General features: G+C 46.2%; 1 protein-coding gene across 5 annotated transcripts in view; it reads right to left on the reverse strand.

Annotated features, from left to right (window-relative positions):
- SRRM3 (serine/arginine repetitive matrix 3) overlaps positions 1-22,729 on the reverse strand; it is a 648,971-nt gene that overhangs the window by 151,871 nt on the left and 474,371 nt on the right. For all 5 annotated transcript variants that reach the window (XM_063953960.1, XM_063953959.1, XM_063953957.1 and 2 more), the window contains one exon: positions 13,366-13,467. In XM_063953960.1, the coding sequence (XP_063810030.1) occupies positions 13,366-13,467 (102 nt within the window). The remainder of the gene's footprint in view (positions 1-13,365; positions 13,468-22,729) is intronic.

Here is a 22,729-nt window from a genome sequence, read left to right on the forward strand (position 1 = left end):
AGCTACAAATAGAACCGATGACACCGATGACCGGTATCTGTGTTGAAATCGATATACCTGATGGGAAGGGGGAAATACATTGGAGGACATGAGGGGAAACATACAAAAAGTAAAAAAACAAGACAAAAAACAAAACAAAATAGAACTAAATCGATCTCCCATGAGATCGCAGCCAGTCGCCATACTGTGGTGACTGTGTAGGCTAAAGGAGGGGTTAGTGGCATAACTCCCACCCACCGCCATTCTATTTTACCATAAACCAAAGAATATATGGACGTCATGGTAACATAGGAGCAGATGAATGTACCTCTGTGCATACGGACCCTTAAGATCAAGTAAAGCGGAACAAAAAGGAAAAACGTTCCATCATGGGAACGGAACAAATAAATCTAACATTAGAACATTAGAACCAGTCCAGTGACTCATTCTGCGTGTCAAGCTCTTAAACTATCTCAACAGGCCGACATTAATATAAGCAGTTATGTCCGGGGAGGCGCCAGGCACAGCATCCCAAAAGAGGGGGCAACTGATAAAGCAACAGGAGTGATCAGTGAAATTCTTCCAAAACATGGGCACTTCTCCCGCTATACTCAGCGCCTCCCCCGACACACCACGGCCCCTCGTAGGGGTAAAGGCAACATTGATCTAACAAACCCCTTTATCTGGAGAGTCACTGGAGTCATAACAGTAAGAACATAACCGCTATCTAAGGTGTCCGACCCGAAGCAGGCATCCTCACTTCACCGACGACCAGTCCTGCTGAAGTCGACGTGGAGAGGAGTCCGCAGTGGGTTCTGCAATATTCCACGACTTGAGCAACTTTTCTCCTTCATCTGTAGTAGAGATAGAGACAGTGGAGCCATCTCGATGAATCAGCAGCTTGGTGGGGAAACCCCAGCGGTATGGGATATCAGCCTTTCTGAGGGCCGCAGTGATCTGATGGAATGATCGCCGTTTGAAGAGAGTGGCTGCAGACAGGTCACCAAAGAGTTGAAGTCCTTGAAGGGCTGAAGATGTATTAGACTCCGGTCTAGATGCTTTAAGTAAGGCCTCTTTAACGTGAAAGTAGTGCATCTTCATTAGGACGTCTCTAGGTGCATCGCCTGGGGCCGCTCTGGCCTTTGGTAACCTGTGCATACGGTCGATGAGGAAGTCTGTAGATGGAGACTTAGGCAATAAAGCTTTAAAGAGGGCCACCGCGTAATCGTGTAGACTGCTGTGTGACACCGACTCTGGGACTCCGCGTAATTTAAGGTTACTGCGACGCGATCTGTCCTCCAGATCTGTGACTTTGTCCCGTAAAAGCTTCACCTCTGCTTCTAATGCATCATGAGAGTCCAGCAGGCCATTATGGGACCCCACGACTTCTTCCATTTTGGTTTCCAAGTGGTCCGTGCGGCCACCCAGGTCATCTATTGATTGTTGGCATGCCGTCAACGTTGTACGGAACTCCGCCGCCACCTCCTCCTTAAAGCGGGACAAAAGTAGTTTCATGGTGCCCACAGTGAGGGCCTCACCGTCACCAACTCTATCCAAGGTCGTAGCAGGCGGAGGTTTCTCCAGCAAGGGAGGGGTCTGGGGGGCCGCTCCTTTTGTAGAGGGCCCAGCGACATTAGAGCCAGACATTTTCGGAGAGGACTTGAAAAATGAAAGCTGCTGTGCAGGCTTTGACGGTTTGCTGCGCCTAGTGGGCATGATAGGGCCCAGAAGAAGATAGCTCAGCGGTTCCAAACACGGAAGATGGAAAGATCTGATGGCTCCACTTTCTCAAAGACTATCAAGACATCACGTAGATTATGGCAGGGGCAGGAGAAATCTCTTGATTTACATTGACATGAGCAGGGTTGACAGGGCTATGAGGCTAGCCATCCTCTCGTCGATAAAGAATGCCCGGCAACTCCGGGTACATACACCGGGGCGAATCCCGCCCACCAGGAATTATTCTGGCCAGAGGGGGGATGAGACGGCAGGGTCTGGGACCGATTCTCTCCTGTTCGCCCTCACGATCGTGGTATGTCGGGGCCCCACCGTTTGATCTGCAGATAACTGGAGGCCGCAGGAGGCTGTGCCAACCCCCAGCACCACCCGGCAAGTCACCCACAGCCGTATGCGGCCACCCAGAGGGACAGGGCCGCCACCGGGCCCTCAAGCGTCTACGGGAGGACCAGAAGGAGGCGGAGGTCTTCGTCGCCTCTAGGGGGCGGCTTTCTCTTTGAAATATATATAAGCGGCGCTGGTGTGTCCAGAATTCACGGGGGGGGGGGGGGGGGTATCTGTAGGGTATCTGTGGTAGGAGCCGCCAAGAGCCGCTGAACTGAGTTCCAGACAGGCAGAGGGAGGGGGGAGGGGGGGCGGCTGCACCAGCGGTCAGACTCCCGCTGCACGAGACGGGCGCTCAGTAGGGTTCCACGGGGAGGGGGGAGAGGAGTGCTGTTGGCTCGTCCGAGCCTTGCCCTGAAGTCTCACTCACCCGGGGGCCGCCTGTCCTCGCTGCGGCTGTACTTTCCTCCGTGTGCGGCACCCAAGATGGCCGCCGCTCGTGTGACGGAGCGCGCGGCTTGTCTCCGATCCAGGCCCGGAGCACCCCCCGCAGCTTGGTAAGGGGCACTGGGCAGGCTGCAGTGGGGGTCCCGGCTGGAGCAGGGTCCAGGCGGGCCTCTCGAACGTCCCGGGAGGGTAACCGTACGGGTCGCGGGTAGATGTTTAAATTGAGGCCCCGGCTTCTGAGCAAGGAGTAGGCCGCAATCCGCGGGAGCCAGGATACCGGCTCCCCGACTCCGCAGCACTACTTCCCCGCTCTCTTGCTAGTCCGGTGCAGCAGCCAGAGGGTCCAGGGTGGAAATATTAAACGGGAAGGCTTTTTTTTTTATCTTTAAACTCTCAGATCCCTGAGAGCTCTTGTGAAGTGCTGCCTTCTCCTTCAGCCTCCAGGCCACGCCCCCTATCTAATCCATTTTTAAACTTATTGATTGAGTCCACCATTACTACCTTCTCTGGTAGAGAATTCCAAATCCTTACTGCTCTTACTGTGAAGAACCCTTTTCTCCGTTGAGTATGGATTTTTTTTTTCTTCTAGCCTCAGGGGGTGTCCTTGTGTCCTATGTAGTGTTTTTTTGGGGTAAACAAATCATTTGATAAATCCTTGTATTGTCCCTTAATGTATTTATAAATATTCATAATGTCCCCTTTCAGTCGCCTCTTTTCCAGTGTGAACATATCTAACCTTTTAAGTCTTTCCTCACAATCCAGTGCCTCTAACCCTTTAACCAGTTTAGTGGCTCGCCTCTGAACCCTTTCGAGTTTATAGTAAGGTGCCCAAAACTGTACACAATATTCCAGGTGTGGCCACACCAATGATTTATCCCTTGGCATGATTACACTCTCATCCCTTGTCTCCATACCCCGTTTTATGCATGCTTATTATACCTTATTAGCTTCTGTTGGTGCATTTTTACATTGCGTACTGCTACCAAGTTTATTATCGATGAGCACTCCCAAATCTTTTTCACATACTGTTATCCCTACATTTTCCCCATTTAGTTTATAGGTTGCCTGATTGTTCTTAGTTCCAAAGTGCATAACTTTACATTTGTCTATATTGAACCTCATTCTCCATTTATCCGCCCAGACCTCAAGTCTAGATAAGTCATTCTGTAGAGACTCAACCTCCTTGTCTGAATTAATTACTCTACATAGTTTAGTATCATCTGCGAAAATTGACACTGTGCTTTCGAGTCCCTCTGCTAGGTCATTAATGAATATGTTAAACAGCAGTGGCCCGAGTACTGAACCCTGCGGTATTCCACTGAGTACTGAAGCCCATTCAGAGTACATCCCATTAATTCCCACTCGCTGTTCCCTAATAGACAGCCAATTACTCACCCAAGTACTAATAGTGTTTCCAACCCCAAGCTCTCTTAGTTTGAGAATTAGTCTCCTATGTGGAACTTTGTCAAAGGCCTTAGGGAAGTCCAAAAAGATCACATCCACTGCTTGACCCTGATCAATATTATCGCTTACTTTCTCGTAGAAGCTTATTAAGTTAGTTTGACATGACCTGTCCTTCACAAAGCCATGTTGAGTCCTAGTAATAACCTTGGAGGTAACCAAGTACTCTAGTATGCTATCCCTTAATATACCTTCTAGTATTTTCCCCACTATAGATGTCAAACTTACCGGTCTATAGTTCCCAGGGAGCGTTTTAATACCCTTTTTAAATATTGGGGCTACCTCTGCTATACGCCAGTCCTTTGGTATCATTCCTGATCTAATTGACTCGCTGAAAATCAAATATAAAGGTTTCGATATCTCTACGTTGAGTTCCATAAGAACCCTTGGGTGGAGTCCATCCGGCCCAGGAGATTTATTTATCTTAATTTTACTTAGTCTCTCCAGGACTACACCTTCGTTTAACCAAGTACCAAGCAACGGGTTGTTTTTATAGTTTATGTTATGCTCTACTCTCGTCAACCTGTCCTCTTACGTGAATACTGATGAAAAGAATTTATTAAATACATCCGCTTTTTCCCTACCATCATTAATCAAGACATCCAACTTGCCCTTTAAAGGCCCAATATTCTCCCTTTTTAACCTTTTACCGTTTATATACTTAAAGAACTTTTTTGGGTTTGTTTTACTCTTCTTTGCGATTTGTTTTTCGTTTTCTATTTTAGCTGCTCTGATTGCTTTTTTGCATTTTTTTATATTTTCCTTGTAGAACTGGAATGATTCCACCGTTCCATCACGCTTAAATGCTTTGAAAGCACGCCTTTTTTTATCCATTTGTTCCTTGACCTTATTATTAACCCACATCGGTTTGAATTTCCTACTTCTGTTTTTGTTGACCTTGGGAATATATAAATTAGTGTACTTATTGAGCGCAGTTGTAAAAATGTTCCACATTTCAGCTGTATTCTTACCATGAAATACAATTTCCAAATTGATGTCCTTCATTGTTTGTTTCAGCAATATGAAATTAGCTTTCGTAAAGTTAAAAGTCTTAGTTAGACCTTTATATTGTTGTTTTTGGAAGCTGATATCGAATGTGATCATATTGTGATCGCTATTTCCTAGTGTCTCCCCTACTTTAGTATTTGTTATTATTTCCTCATTATTAGTTAGTACTAGGTCCAGTATAGCCCTTTGCCTAATTGGTTCCTCGATTACCTGGGACAAGTAATGATCTTTTAGCAAGTTTAAGAACCTGTTACCACTAGCTGTATTTCCTGTTTCGGTGTTCCAGTTTATGTCCGGGTAATTAAAGTCCCTAACAATAATGACGTCCCCCATACCTGCAGCTTTTTCGATTTTCTGCAAGAGTTGTAATTCGTCAGACACACTAATATCTGGTGGTTTATAGCATGTCCCTATTAAAAGTCTCAACCCATAATGACTCTATGTTATCTCCAGTCCCCTCATAAATAACCTCCTTTAAATATGGTTTTAAGAATGGTTTAACATAAGACAAACACCCCCTTCCTTTTTATTAGTCCTATCTCTCCTGAAGAGGGTGTACCCCTCAATGTTTGCAGCCCAGTCCTGAGAATCGTCCCACCCTGTCTCTGTAATGCTTATTATGTCATATTGGTCATTAAGGGCAATTATCTCTAATTCCCCCGTTTTACTTGTTAGGCTTCTCGAATTTGCAGTCATACAGTTAAGTTTAGTAATTCCCTGATCTGCAAGCTTTGTTGTAGATAACGTTTCCTTAGGAACCTGGGTTTCCCTTAAATTACCATTGCTGACTATTTTTCCATCAATATGATGTAATATATGTAATATATGGTGATATTTTCTGGCAGTCAATGTACATTAATAGACCCCTTACCAGTCTTACTGTCAATGCAGTGGCAAGCTGTAGAACTGACCACTGGCGTCTCAGGTTAGTATAGCAGTCCAGCCTTACACTCCTTATAGTCCAGGGTGACAAGCCTCCTTCAATATGCCTGATTAGTCTACACTGTAGAATGTGCATGATCTTCAGTATGGGCTGTTCGAGAGGGAAATCCTTTACGGTGCTTTGTAACTACTGTCAATCAGTCCTTAGATGCTTGGAGTTCTTGAGACTCAATAATAGCAATCAGCCAGGAGAGGAGGGGAGCCAGGCCGTGAGGCACATCATCCATTGTGGTACATGGCCTTCCAATTCTAGTATTATGAGCCAGGGCAGAGCACACAGGGCATCTCGCGCTGGGCTATGGCCATGGAGGACACCATTACCATTATAATTTAACAGTGGAGCACACTTGTGGCACTACAAGTTTAAGTATGCACTTGACCTATGTGTCTGTAGTTCTACAATCGCCAGCATGCAGAAATACTTATAGATTGTCAGTGCATGGCTGCACTTGCAGTACCAAATACTGTGCACTATATTCTCACAGTATTGTCCTAGTAGTCAATTGGCAGTGGTACTAGGAGCAGCCCAGGGCTAATCAGCATTAGACCTGTATTCTTTATGTGCTGGGGGCTCAATCATTTCTGGAGGCCCCTCTACTAGGGTACCTACCGGTTGTAATGCTGTTTAGTTTGGGCTTGGGAATATATTTATTTTTACATACTTGCAACTAACCTGTCAGTCCAGGTACATTACAAGTCACCAGGATTCCACACATGCAAACCATAGTTGTCAACTTTATAATGTTCCCCTCCAAAAGAGTTCCTGGAGGGAAGATGCACATGATCCTCGTAGGAAAATGCAAATCATGGGTCCAGGGAGGGGCCAAGATTATGTGATTGCTGAGAATTGCATCATAGGATGGGATGTGGGAGTGTGACCTACACTTCCAAGATCTCATGGCACTCTCCAAAAATGTGTGAGTCTTCTGGATGTTCCGACAGACTAGGCAAGTACAGATGTGTCCTCATACAGTTTTGCTGCAGTCACGCCAAACAGCCCCTCTTGGCACGCCAGGTCGTGTAGGAATCTTCTAGCACCAGGCATCTTTTTTGTGTGTCTCTTTTTGCTAAAAATGCGTCTTGGATGCAGGAGGAGACTGTGCTGAAATATGACACTTGTATATATATATGAGACCGAGTCTCTGAATCTGTATATAGAGTGCTACTCTCTTCTGCTCGTTATCCATAGGCGTGCACAGATGCCGACACTGGGGTACTGCTCCGGGACTTCCCCCGTCCACCGCATTATGGTCTACTCTCCCCCCTGTCCAGGACATAGACTGCTTATCTGGGCGGCCCAGGTGAGCAGTCTACGTCCCAGACAGTGTTGGACTGGGGCATGAAGGGCCCATCGGGGGAATGCAGTGATAGGGGGCCCATACTTATAGGTGTGGCCAGCCTACAAAGAGGGTGTGGCCAGCCTTCACAGAGGCTTGAAATACACAATTGTCTTGTGCAGTGTAATGCAACATATCTACCATGTATAATACACGTGCACAGTCTGGAACCTCCTTAGAGGAGGGGGTGGGCCCTCAGGCAGTGGGGCCCACCGGTGGTTCCCCTGTACTCCTGTGGGCCAGTCTGACCCTGGTCCCAAAGCAAGGGGTGGAGGAGGTAGTCTGTTACCCAGCGGCAGGGTGAAGCCACGGAGCGGCACCCCCGCGTTGGCATCTGCGCACGCCTATACAAGTGTCATATATCAAATAAATCAGCATAGTCTCCTCATGCGTCCTATAGTCGCATTGTGTTGCGAATAAGATGCATTTCCAGCAAAAAAATTACGCCTAACGTTACAGAGTTGCGCTGGACCTGGCAGCTCACTCACACTAGGCATCTCGCGCTGCATGGCGTATTGAGGCTGGATGTATGAGGACAAATCTGTATGATGTAGGCAAGTACTGAATGATGCAAACTGAAGTGTTAACTTGGATGTTTCACATCTGGTTTTACCATGCTGTCTGGACAAAAAGTCAAGCAGATTAGGGGTTTGCAAAGCAACACACGTGACATGCAGTTTCAGCTTTCATCTTTAATATATATCATATAAGTACATCTTTAACTTATTCTTCCTACAAAAGGTAAATAGTGCATCTACAATTTGATAAGTGGCTGATAAGAAGGAATATACAAAATGCAAACCTTAATATATGTACTAGGGAATCACTTTGCCTGATGAATTGCTGTAGACAGCGGGCAGAGAATGAAAGAATGTCACTCTCCTGCTTGCACTCAGAGGGGGTCATTCCGAGTTGATCGCACCAAGCAACTTTTTGCTGCTGGTATGATCAACTAATCTCCACCTACGAGGGAGTGTATTTTAGCTTAGCAGGGCTGCGTTCGCTTGTGCAGCCCTGCTTAGCTAAAAAAGTTTTGTGCAAGTGAAGAGTAAGGCTGGAGCAACTTACCCTGTGCAACGAAGGCCCCGGCTTTGACGTCAGACATCCACCCTCTTTTCGCCTGGACACGCCTGCGTTCGGCCGACCACTCCCCAAAAATGGCATCCAAAGGTGAGTATCCACCCCGGAATGCCTCTCCGCTGTCAATTCTTCATAGTCAACGTCGTTGCCTGGCAACAGCCGTCGCCGGGTAACGACGCGCATGCGCATTACGGCCCCCGCGCGTGCGCAGTAGTGACCCGGTCGCAGCTGTGCGGACGAAAGCATGCTGCGATCGGGTCGGAATGACCCCCAGAGTGCAGTAACATACATGTGCACATCAGCCTGACCGATTCTTCAGAAACTTGATGGCAAACCATATCCAGAACAATTATAATATTATACATAGGGGGTTTTTTGTTTTGTTTTTTTTGTCTCCAGAAAGGACATACCAAGCAGGAAAGTACAAGAAAACAACTCAGTCCATTATCATTAGTCACAATTTCAGAAATAGCAATAGGCATAGGATAGGGTGGGAGCCATACATTTATATAAGGGTGCAGGGTGGCACAAATGATTGACTTGCGTTTGATTCACTTCGATTGATCAATCGTTAAATAATGATGTCTCCCTGAAATCATTCAACTTGGTTTATTGAACTTGACATATCAGATCCACATCACCCAGTGTGTACGGGGCTTAAGGTATCTGTGGGCAGTGACTTTTACCAAGAGACAGAAATTGTTTACACTTACCTTACAGAAACTTAAGGTCATATTTTACCTTAAATAATACAGTAGTTCTAGTGGGTTCGGAATGAATTACCGATGGCCGGGATGCCGGCCGTCAGTATACTGACAGCGGCATCCCAGCCACCAGTATGCTGGCAGCAGGACGAGCGCTAGTAAGCCCCTTGCGGGCTCACTGTGCTCGCCACAGGTTATATTCTCCCTCTATGGGTGTCGTCAACACCCATAGAGGGAGAATCACCTACCTTGCCGGCATTCCAGCACCGGCATTGTACCACTGTGTGGGATTCTGGCATTGGCATTGTGATCGCCCGGGACCCCGTACGGCGGTATCTTAACCGCTTCCCGTTCTAGCAGTAAATAATCATTGCCAGAAGAAAGGTGGGCAACTGTTTAGTGATCTACCTCACATTTTCCCAAAGCAATTTAGGACAGCTGTAAGGAATCTGTCACAGACACAGACCCAGTGTCCATCATTGTCCATGCTGTAGAACTGTCAGGGGAGTGCGGGAATGAGTGGAGGCAGGCTGGCCTGTGAGATAAAGCAGGGGAGTGAAGGTTTCTTTGACTTTCCCCTGTTTACAGCAAATCATGATTCTTGCTGCCTAAACCACCGGCTTTCGCTAGGTGGCAAGACACCCAACGAACAAGCATATTTCAGCAACACGACATGCTGTAAGATATATATAAGAAGTAAAAATGTAAGTATTACTGCTGATAACTTAGGGGGTCATTCTGACCAGATCGCTCGCTGCCGTTCATCGCATCGCAGCGATCAGGTCAGAAGTGTGCATGCGCCGGTGCCATAGTGCGCCGATGCATGGCTGACAGCAGACGGCTGTCGTTGCCTAGCGATCGCCTCTGCCTGATTGACAGGCAGAGGCGGTCGCTGGCCAAGCGGGGGCGGTACAACGGCGTTTGGCCGCCGTTTTGTGAGCGCAGTCTGGCCAACTCAATCGTGGCCAGACCGTGCGGGGGGTGGGCCACAGCGGCTGCATGATGTCACATCCAGCCGCTGCAACCCGGGCAGCGACGAGTAGCTCCCGGCCAGCGCGCAGAAGCTGCACTGGCCGGGAGCTACTCCTGAAGTGCAAAAGCATCGCCACTGTGCGATGCTTCTGCACTACTGTGGGGGGGGGGGGGGGGGGGGGTGGCCTGACATGCGGGGCAGACTAGCCCTGTGCTGGGTGTCCCCCCCGCATGTCAGTGTGCCTGATCGTAGCCCTGCAAAGTTTTGCAGGTCTACGATCGGGTCTGAATTAGGCCCATTGTTCTCAGTGGGCAAATATTTTACAACTTTCAGTTTGCTCTTTCAGAAATATTGTAGGTTGCAGATTAAAAAAACTGAAAAAGTTAAATAACTTTAAAATCAACATTAAGCCCTGGCTAAGTAGCTTCTGTAATTTAGTTGACATTTTAGGGTAAAATAAATATTGTGCATTTCAGTAAACAATTGCCTTTAGCTACAATATATAGAATAGAGATTGCAATGTAGACTGTTTTATTTTGTTTTCAAGATTTAGTGGCTAAATTTATGTTGGAGAAATCAGTGGGTTGTGATACTTTTAATTAACTAATATATCAAAGTATGCATTCCACTTCATTCTAAGGGTGTGCAGTGCAGTCTTATTAGGAGGCCTAGGCTAACATTAAATAAAGCATGTACTTTGCAAGGAAACAAAAAATGTATGTAAAACGATATAAAACTATTGTACCAGGTTGAAGTCTGATCATCCTCTCCCTCTAATAACTGAGTATTATCACAAAGGAAAGATCAAATGTTTCCCTATGCAGGGATGTAAACAGGGCTTATATAAGATAAACTTAGACATTTATGAAAACTGGTGAACATAATATAAATGCACTAGCCATATACCTGCTTTTATATAAGCTGCACCAGAAAAACAAAACGCAGAATCTGATTGATTGTTGACAGTTACAGAACGCTTTTTCTTGCCTACAAGTTTTTATAACTTACTTCCATAGATTCTTTTCTCGCACATCTACGATCAAGTCTGAATTAGGCCCAGTATTCATAACCTTGGGCACTCAAAACAAAAACATGCAATGTAAATTATGTCGTATAGGATATTACAAAAACGTACTTAAATTATCAAAGTGTCAATTTGTTTCAAGGGAATGCAACTAAAAAAGGCAAAAGTGTGTTTTCTAACAAGTTTCCTTATTTGATGTATCTGTATATTATTTTTATTACACACTTTTATGGGATACAGTCGGGATCCCGGCAGTCGAAATACCGAAGCTGGAATCCCGTCAACAGTCAAAATGCCGGCAGTCGAGATCCCGATTACCACTAGGGTGATGATCCACGGCACCATCTGGGGAGGAATCGAGCCCGAAGTGTGGTGAGCGCAGCGAGCACGTGAGGGGACATGCTGCGCTCGATGTCAGTATTTTGACTGCCGAGATTCCGGCGTTGGTATTTCGACCGCCGGGATCCTGACTATCAGGAAATCTTACTGAATCCATTTTTATTCAGGTGCAATAATATACATGAAAATTTTTATTTCACCAATTATTTACATATGCAATTCTTCACTGTCCTCACCTTTAAAGCAAAATAGATGTACAATATATAAGAGCTCCAGTTTATACTGCTGTTTAATATACTAGTTTACTGACTGCTTTGGCCAGTTACAACCACTCACCTCTCCTCAGATGTGACAGCAGCTCCCTGACACTGTGGGTACTCCCAAACCAGTATCTTGCCTACGGCCCTATAAGGTATTAGGGCCTAATTCAGCATAGATTGCAATTTTGAGATTTTGTAATTTGTCTAATTATGGAAGACTGCGCATACGCTGTTACACACTGCACATTGCGTATGCGTTTGCAATTTTAAAGCGGTGCGATTGTACATTGATTGACAGGTAGTGAGTGTTTAGGTGTGGTAACAACTGTTTGTGGGTGTGGTGGCAAAAACGCAGGCGTGTCACGGCCGTTTGGCAGGCGGGTCACTGACATCATCTGTGATAACTTTCATTCAACAGCATGTGCAGATTTGTGGATGCTCTGTTTTGGCGCAGATTGAATTTACTCCTTCGATGTTCCTGATTTTGCATATGGATTGCGATGCATACGCAAAACTGAAGTTGGCACTTTTCTATTTCTGGGCGGCAACTACCTGCGCGATTCTTTGCAATTGAGATTGCAAAAAAAATTGCACTATTAGTAGCAATAGCGATCCATGCTGAATGACAGCCTTACTCCAGCTCTAAGTGGATAATACTGTAGTTATAATTTTTATATGAAAATTAATAATACAGTGAAGAAAAATTTAAATAAGCACATAAATTAAAATTGAATAAAATTAAAAAAATAATAGAAAATTAAAAGTGAAATGACATACTTAGTAGCACTTAATAATGACATCAGAGAATGCAGTCTAATATAGAGCATAAATTATTGGTGTATGAACTACGGTTTCCAGACTTTAGGTCTTCAGCTATAGTAACGGAATATTGTTTATTTTGTCCCCAATACATTGTATTGCTCCATGACCCTTCCAGATGTGTGCTCCATAATTGGGGAAATAGGGGAGATGTATCAAGCAATGAAAAGAGTGCACAAGTTGAAAAGTTGCCGATAGCAACCATTCCGTTGCAAGGTATTCGTATCAAGTACATTCTATTACATAAGTAAGATGCTTATTGTTTGCTATGGCAACCTGCATCACTTCTCCACTCTTTACATTGCTTGAGGCATCTCCCGCCAGTATCAGAAGTGCATGGTCAGTGTCAGCACACTCTGCCTGCTCAGTAGTCACTATGAGTGTGATGTACTGGGTGATTGCAGTGCAAGGGGGATCTGTTGTATGTGGATCTGGTGTGGATAACCCAACAGGTAACTTGGGACTAAGGGCCTGAGTTTTAGGTGGACACAACGCTGATGTTTGCAGAGTTGGACGATGTTTTTGCTACTGCGTATATGCGTCATGGTAGCACTGTGCATGTGTAATTCATAAGCAAGTGTAATGCAGCCCATACATCTAAGCGGTGATTACAGGATGTCAATCTGGTCCGCCGATCGGCGCTCCGAATCGCCAAATGATGAACTCTAAAGATCAGTGGTTTCTCCGGGAAATAGTAAAATACAATAATTGAAAATCCCTGACTCTCCAATTCCGATCATTTTTGGGACAGAATCAGTGAATCAAGATCGTCCAGAATGGGGAATTGCTGATGTATGGGCCGCTTTAGATGCAACTAATTCAGCAAGAAAATATAAAGATACAGTTTCTTTGTGTGCCTATGCACAACAGCAATGTGAGTACTTTACACTAAACAAACGGGCTTGTAAAATTACATTATAGGTATGCTTACATCTGACGTCCATGTTGATCTTCTCTTGTCAGCACCCCTTCTTTCTCCATGAGCATTTGCCGAAAAGTCCCTACTTTCTGACGGATTTCCTCCTCTGAGTACCTAGAAGAAGAAAAAGAACAACAGTTACTAGAACTTGTGGTTTATAACCTGAGATGCTGATGCAGAGTTAGGAGCAAAGCACAGAATAAGCACATTTATACTTGGGAAAAAAAATATGAGCCTGATTCAGAGATGGAAGTAGTGAGCATCGCTGTTCCGTCTTTGGATGCAGCAGCGATGCTTACATAATCTAATGCAGGTGGCGTCACTAAGAAAAGGGGAAAAGGACACCTCCTACATGCAGCGCTGATCCAAGTGCAGCACCCAAAAACCACTATCGCAACCATCAGCCACTAACCTGGCCACACCTACAGGATGGGGAGGACTTGCCCCCGTTTTGTAGAATGGTCCCCTTCACCGCTCCGCCCCCAAAACGCTGCTGCATGTCAATCATGCTGTGGCTAAAGAGGGACTCCAGTGTTCACAAAGGACTCGTTTTGCTGCAGAACGGGATCTGCTCGTGCGCAGATCCACAAACATCGAAGAAGTAACTAAACCATCGGGTTTACAGTATATACATATGTATTTTGAGGTTTTATTGTTCTAATGTAGACCACTGTGAATGGAGGTGTTGCAGATCAGTTACTTTGGCCAAGCACGATCAGCACTAGTCCCTGCTCAGGTCTACTTGTAAAATGCTACCAGATCAAACTTATATAACAAACCATTATCTATGATCAAGGAATGTCATGAAGTTTGCTGCAAAATACATCTCACATCAAAGCTATGGTTATAGCTAGAGATAAGCGGGTTCGGTTCACTGAGAACAGTACCCTACCGGACTTCACTTCCCGAACCCGGATCCGAGTCCGGCTCTGGTTTTCCCACTCGGAAACCAGAACGAGGCAAAACATCATCATCCCGTTGTTGGATCCCATATAAGGAGCCGCGCGTCGCCGCCATTTTCACTCCGGCATTGGAGAGTGTAGCTAGAGGACGTGTCTCCGTCCTCAGTGTCCTGCATCAGTACAGTGGTAGTGTCTTGTGCTGCATCAGTCCAGTCACAGTGGTAGTGTCCTCTGCTGCCATATGTCCAGTGCTGCTATATAAGTCCAATCCAGTGGTGCTGTGTTGTGCTGCATCAGTTCAGTGGTGGTGTATTGTGCTGCATCAGCCCAGTCACAGTGGTGGTGTCCTCTGCTGCCATATGTCCAGTGCTGCTGTATAAGTCCAGTCCATTGCAGTGGTGCTGTGTTGTCCTGCATCAGTACAGTGGTAGTGTATTTCGCTGTATCAGTCCAGTCACAGTGGTGGTGTCCTCTGCTGCCATATGTCCAGTGCTGCTAAATAAGTCCAGTCCAGTGGTGCTGTGTTGTGCTGCATCAGTTCAGTGGTGGTGTATTGTGCTGCATCAGTCCAGTCACAGTGGTGGTGTCCTCTGCTGCCATATGTCCAGTGCTGTTGTATAAGTCCAGTCCATTGCAGTGATGATGTGTTGTCCTGCATCAGTCCAGTGGCGGTGTCCCTGTGCTGCTGTGTATGTCCAGTGGTACCGCCGTATATGTCCAGTGATACTGCCGTATGTGTCCAACGGTACTGCCGTATAAATCCAGTGATACTGCCGTATATATGTCCAGTGGTACTGCCGTATAAATCCAGTGGTACTGGCGTATAAATCCAGTCCAGTGATGCTGCCGTATATGTCCAGTGATACTGCCGTATATGTCCAGTGGTACTGCCCTACAAGTTCAGTGGTACTGCCATATAATTCCAGTGATACTGCTGTATAATTCCAGTGGTACTGGCGTATAAGTCCAGTGATACTACCTTATAAATCCAGTCCAGTGATGCTGCCGTATAAGTCCATTGGTGCTGCCATATAATTCCAGTGATAATGCCATATAATTCCAGGGGTACTGCCGTATAAGTCCAGTCCAGTGGCACTGGCATATAAATCCAGTGGAACTGGCGTATAAATCCAGTCCAGTGATACTGCCGTATATGTCCAGTGGTACTGCCGTATAAATCCAGTGATACTGCCGTATATATGTCCAGTGGTACTGCCTTATAAATCCAGTGGTACTGGCATATAAATCCAGTCCAGTGATACTGCCGTATATGTCCAGTGATACTGCCGTATATGTCCAGTGGTACTGCCATACAAGTTCAGTGGTACTGCCATATAATTCCAGTGATACTGCTGTATAATTCCAGTGGTACTGGCGTATAAGTCCAGTGATACTAGCGTATAAATCCAGTCCATTGGTGCTGCCGTATAAGTCCAGTGGTTCTGCCATATAATTCCAGTGATAATGCCATATAATACCAGGGGTGCTGCCGTATAAGTCCAGTCCAGTGGTACTGGCATATAAATCCAGTGGTACTGGCGTATAAATACAGTCCAGTGATACTGCCGTATATGTCCAGTGGTACTGCCGTATAAATCCAGTGATACTGCCGTATATATGTCCAGTGGTTCTGCCGTATAATTCCAGTGATAATGCTGTATAATTCCAGGGGTACTGCCGTATAAGTCCAGTCCAGTGCTGCTGTCTTGTGCTGCATCAGTCCAGTAGTGGTGTCTTGTGCTGCCATAAGTCCAGTGGTGGTGTCCTGTGCTGTATATTATTTACTCCAAATAGAAGAGTTATATACATTACTTATATTATTATCCAAATAATTTTCAGGGTTTGCCCTGTGTGGTGTAGGAGTACGCTAGCCTGTGCTGCATATTATTATAATAGCTCCAAATAAAAAAGGGTTATTATCAAAATTAACTTTACAGGCTTTGCCGTGTGTGTGTGTGGTTTAGGAGTACGCTCTCCTGTGCCACCAATATTGTTCGTGTATTACATCTGGGCAAATTCCAGCATGTCCCATGTTGTTTGTGCCCCACACTTGTGTCGCTTAGCTTACTAATACAGCTACCTCATTGCACCTCTTTTTGTTCTTTGCATGATGTGCTGTTTGGGGCCTAGTTTTTTAAAGTGCCATCCTGTCTGCAACTGTGCAAGATTGGCCAGGTGTTTGTGCCGCACACTTGTGTCGCTTAGCTTAGTCATACAGCTACTAGAGATGAGCGGGTTCGGTTTCTCTGAATCCGAACCCGCCAGAACTTCATGTTTTTTTTCACGGGTCCGAGCGACTCGGATCTTCCCGCCTTGCTCGGTTAACCCGAGCGCGCCCGAACGTCATCATGACGCTGTCGGATTCTCGCGAGGCTCGGATTCTATCGCGAGACTCGGATTCTATATAAGGAGCCGCGCGTCGCCGCCATTTTCACACGTGCATTGAGATTGATAGGGAGAGGACGTGGCTGGCGTCCTCTCCGTTTAGACACTTGATTTACTAATTTTGGGGAGCATTAGGAGTACTCAGTAGTGTACAGTGCAGAGTTTTGCTGATAGTGACCAGTGACCACCACTTTTATTTATAATCCGTTCTCTGCCTGAAAAAAGCGATACACAGCACACAGTGACTCAGTCACATACATACCATATCTGTGTGCACTGCTCAGGCTCAGGCCAGTGTGCTGCATCATCTATATATATTATATATCTGTCTGACTGCTCAGCTCACACAGCTTATAATTGTGGGGGAGACTGGGGAGCACTACTGCAGTGCCAGTTATAGGTTATAGCAGGAGCCAGGAGTACATAATATTATATTAAAATTAAACAGTGCACACTTTTGCTGCAGGAGTGCCACTGCCAGTGTGACTAGTGACCAGTGACCTGACCACCAGTATATAATATTAGTAGTATACTATCTCTTTATCAACCAGTCTATATTAGCAGCAGACACAGTACAGTGCGGTAGTTCACGGCTGTGGCTACCTCTGTGTCGGCACTCGGCAGCCCGTCCATAATTGTATATACCAGTGACCTAACCGTGGTTTTTTTTTCTTTCTTTATACATACATACTAGTTACGAGTATACTATCTCTTTATCAACCAGTCTATATATTAGCATCAGACACAGTACAGTGCGGTAGTTCACGGCTGTGGCTACCTCTGTGTCGGCACTCGGCAGCCCGTCCATAATTGTATATACCAGTGACCTAACCGTGGTTTTTTTTTCTTTCTTTATACATACATACTAGTTACGAGTATACTATCTCTTTATCAACCAGTCTATATATTAGCAGCAGACACAGTACAGTGCGGTAGTTCACGGCTGTGGCTACCTCTGTGTCGGCACTCGGCAGCCCGTCCATAATTGTATATACCACCTAACCGTGTTTTTTTTTTTTTTCTTTATACATACATACTAGTTACGAGTATACTATCTCTTTATCAACCAGTCTATATATTAGCAGCAGACACAGTACAGTGCGGTAGTTCACGGCTGTGGCTACCTCTGTGTCGGCACTCGGCAGCCCGTCCATAATTGTATATACCACCTAACCGTGGTTTTTTTTTCTTTCTTTATACATACATACTAGTTACGAGTATACTATCTCTTTATCAACCAGTCTATATATTAGCAGCAGACACAGTACAGTGCGGTAGTTCACGGCTGTGGCTACCTCTGTGTCGGCACTCGGCAGCCCGTCCATAATTGTATATACCACCTAACCGTGGTTTTTTTTTCTTTCTTTATACATACATACTAGTTACGAGTATACTATCTCTTTATCAACCAGTCTATATATTAGCAGCAGACACAGTACAGTGCGGTAGTTCACGGCTGTGGCTACCTCTGTGTCGGCACTCGGCAGCCCGTCCATAATTGTATATACCACCTAACCGTGGTTTTTTTTTCTTTCTTTATACATACATACTAGTTACGAGTATACTATCTCTTTATCAACCAGTCTATATATTAGCAGCAGACACAGTACAGTGCGGTAGTTCACGGCTGTGGCTACCTCTGTGTCGGCACTCGGCAGCCCGTCCATAATTGTATATACCAGTGACCTAACCGTGTTTTTTTTTTCTTTCTTTATACATACATACTAGTTACGAGTATACTATCTCTTTATCAACCAGTCTATATATTAGCAGCAGACACAGTACAGTGCGGTAGTTCACGGCTGTGGCTACCTCTGTGTCGGCACTCGGCAGCCCGTCCATAATTGTATATACCACCTAACCGTGGTTTTTTTTCTTTCTTTATACATACATACTAGTTACGAGTATACTATCTCTTTATCAACCAGTCTATATATTAGCAGCAGACACAGTACAGTGCGGTAGTTCACGGCTGTGGCTACCTCTGTGTCGGCACTCGGCAGCCCGTCCATAATTGTATATACCACCTAACCGTGGTTTTTTTTTCTTTCTTTATACATACATACTAGTTACGAGTATACTATCTCTTTATCAACCAGTCTATATATTAGCAGCAGACACAGTACAGTGCGGTAGTTCACGGCTGTGGCTACCTCTGTGTCGGCACTCGGCAGCCCGTCCATAATTGTATACTAGTATCCAATCCATCCATCTCCATTGTTTACCTGAGGTGCCTTTTAGTTGTGCCTATTAAAATATGGAGAACAAAAATGTTGAGGTTCCAAAATTAGGGAAAGATCAAGATCCACTTCCACCTCGTGCTGAAGCTGCTGCCACTAGTCATGGCCGAGACGATGAAATGCCAGCAACGTCGTCTGCCAAGGCCGATGCCCAATGGCATAGTACAGAGCATGTCAAAACCAAAACACCAAATATCAGTTAAAAAAGGACTCCAAAACCTAAAATAAAATTGTCGGAGGAGAAGCGTAAACTTGCCAATATGCCATTTACCACACGGAGTGGCAAGGAACGGCTGAGGCCCTGGCCTATGTTCATGGCTAGTGGTTCAGCTTCACATGAGGATGGAAGCACTCAGCCTCTCGCTAGAAAACTGAAAAGACTCAAGCTGGCAAAAGCACCGCAAAGAACTGTGCGTTCTTTGAAATCCCAAATCCACAAGGACAGTCCAATTGTGTCGGTTGCGATGCCTGACCTTCCCAACACTGGACGTGAAGAGCATGCGCCTTCCACCATTTGCACGCCCCCTGCAAGTGCTGGAAGGAGCACCCGCAGTCCAGTTCCTGATAGTCAGATTGAAGATGTCAGTGTTGAAGTACACCAGGATGAGGAGGATATGGGTGTTGCTGGCGCTGGGGAGAAAATTGACCAGGAGGATTCTGATGGTGAGGTGGTTTGTTTAAGTCAGGCACCCGGGGAGACACCTGTTGTCCGTGGGAGGAATATGGCCGTTGACATGCCAGGTGAAAATACCAAAAAAATCAGCTCTTCGGTGTGGAGGTATTTCAACAGAAATGCGGACAACAGGTGTCAAGCCGTGTGTTCCCTTTGTCAAGCTGTAATAAGTAGGGGTAAGGACGTTAACCACCTCGGAACATCCTCCCTTATACGTCACCTGCAGCGCATTCATAATAAGTCAGTGACAAGTTCAAAAACTTTGGGTGACAGCGGAAGCAGTCCACTGACCAGTAAATCCCTTCCTCTTGTAACCAAGCTCACGCAAACCACCCCACCAACTCCCTCAGTGTCAATTTCCTCCTTCCCCAGGAATGCCAATAGTCCTGCAGGCCATGTCACTGGCAAGTCTGACGAGTCCTCTCCTGCCTGGGATTCCTCCGATGCATCCTTGCGTGTAACGCCTACTGCTGCTGGCGCTGCTGTTGTTGCCGCTGGGAGTCGATGGTCATCCCAGAGGGGAAGTCGTAAGCCCACTTGTACTACTTCCAGTAAGCAATTGACTGTTCAACAGTCCTTTGCGAGGAAGATGAAATATCACAGCAGTCATCCTACTGCAAAGCGGATAACTGAGTCCTTGACAACTATGTTGGTGTTAGACGTGCGTCCGGTATCCGCCGTTAGTTCACAGGGAACTAGACAATTTATTGAGGCAGTGTGCCCCCGTTACCAAATACCATCTAGGTTCCACTTCTCTAGGCAGGCGATACCGAGAATGTACACGGACGTCAGAAAAAGACTCACCAGTCTCCTAAAAAATGCAGTTGTACCCAATGTCCACTTAACCACGGACATGTGGACAAGTGGAGCAGGGCAGGGTCAGGACTATATGACTGTGACAGCCCACTGGGTAGATGTATGGACTCCCGCCGCAAGAACAGCAGCGGCGGCACCAGTAGCAGCATCTCGCAAACGCCAACTCTTTCCTAGGCAGGCTACGCTTTGTATCACCGCTTTCCAGAATACGCACACAGCTGAAAACCTCTTACGGCAACTGAGGAAGATCATCGCGGAATGGCTTACCCCAATTGGACTCTCCTGTGGATTTGTGGCATCGGACAACGCCAGCAATATTGTGTGTGCATTAAATATGGGCAAATTCCAGCACGTCCCATGTTTTGCACATACCTTGAATTTGGTGGTGCAGAATTTTTTAAAAAACGACAGGGGCGTGCAAGAGATGCTGTCGGTGGCCAGAAAAATTGCGGGACACTTTCGGCGTACAGGCACCACGTACAGAAGACTGGAGCACCACCAAAAACTACTGAACCTGCCCTGCCATCATCTGAAGCAAGAAGTGGTAACGAGGTGGAATTCAACCCTCTATATGCTTCAGAGGTTGGAGGAGCAGCAAAAGGCCATTCAAGCCTATACAATTGAGCACGATATAGGAGATGGAATGCACCTGTCTCAAGTGCAGTGGAGAATGATTTCAACGTTGTGCAAGGTTCTGATGCCCTTTGAACTTGCCACACGTGAAGTCAGTTCAGACACTGCCAGCCTGAGTCAGGTCATTCCCCTCATCAGGCTTTTGCAGAAGAAGCTGGAGGCATTGAAGAAGGAGCTCAAAGGGAGCGATTCCGCTAGGCATGTGGGACTTGTGGATGCAGCCCTTAATTCGCTTAACAAGGATTCACGGGTGGTCAATCTGTTGAAATCAGAGCACTACATTTTGGCCACCGTGCTCGATCCTAGATTTAAAGCCTACCTTGGATCTCTCTTTCCGGCAGACACAGGTCTGCTGGGGTTGAAAGACCTGCTGGTGACAAAATTGTCAAGTCAAGCGGAACGCGACCTGTCAACATCTCCTCCTTCACATTCTCCCGCAACTGGGGGTGCGAGGAAAAGGCTCAGAATTCCGAGCCCACCCGCTGGCGGTGATGCAGGGCAGTCTGGAGCGACTGCTGATGCTGACATCTGGTCCGGACTGAAGGACCTGACAACGATTACGGACATGTCGTCTACTGTCACTGCATATGATTCTCTCAACATTGATAGAATGGTGGAGGATTATATGAGTGACCGCATCCAAGTAGGCACGTCACACAGTCCGTACTTATACTGGCAGGAAAAAGAGGCAATTTGGAGGCCCTTGCACAAACTGGCTTTATTCTACCTAAGTTGCCCTCCCACAAGTGTGTACTCCGAAAGAGTGTTTAGTGCCGCCGCTCACCTTGTCAGCAATCGGCGTACGAGGTTACATCCAGAAAATGTGGAGAAGATGATGTTCATTAAAATTAATTATAATCAATTCCTCCGCGGAGACATTGACCAGCAGCAATTGCCTCCACAAAGTACACAGGGAGCTGAGATGGTTGATTCCAGTGGGGACGAATTGATAATCTGTGAGGAGGGGGATGTACACGGTGATATATCGGAGGGTGAAGATGAGGTGGACATCTTGCCTCTGTAGAGCCAGTTTGTGCAAGGAGAGATTAATTGCTTCTTTTTTGGGGGGGTCCAAACCAACCCGTCATATCAGTCACAGTCGTGTGGCAGACCCTGTCACTGAAATGATGGGTTGGTTAAAGTGTGCATGTCCTGTTTTGTTTATACAACATAAGGGTGGGTGGGAGGGCCCAAGGACAATTCCATCTTGCACCTCTTTTTTCTTTTCTTTTTCTTTGCATCATGTGCTGATTGGGGAGGGTTTTTTGGAAGGGACATCCTGCGTGACACTGCAGTGCCACTCCTAGATGGGCCCGGTGTTTGTGTCGGCCACTAGGGTCGCTAATCTTACTCACACAGCTACCTCATTGCGCCTCTTTTTTTCTTTGCGTCATGTGCTGTTTGGGGAGGGTTTTTTGGAAGGGACATCCTGCGTGACACTGCAGTGCCACTCCTAGATGTGCCCGGTGTTTGTGTCGGCCACTAGGGTCGCTAATCTTACTCACACAGCTACCTCATTGCGCCTCTTTTTTTCTTTGCGTCATGTGCTGTTTGGGGAGGGTTTTTTGGAAGGGACATCCTGCGTGACACTGCAGTGCCACTCCTAGATGGGCCCGGTGTTTGTGTCGGCCACTAGGGTCGCTAATCTTACTCACACAGCTACCTCATTGCGCCTCTTTTTTTCTTTGCGTCATGTGCTGTTTGGGGAGGGTTTTTTGGAAGGGACA

The sequence above is a fragment of the Pseudophryne corroboree genome, chromosome 2, assembly GCF_028390025.1.
Source record: "Pseudophryne corroboree isolate aPseCor3 chromosome 2, aPseCor3.hap2, whole genome shotgun sequence".
NCBI lineage: Eukaryota > Metazoa > Chordata > Amphibia > Anura > Myobatrachidae > Pseudophryne > Pseudophryne corroboree.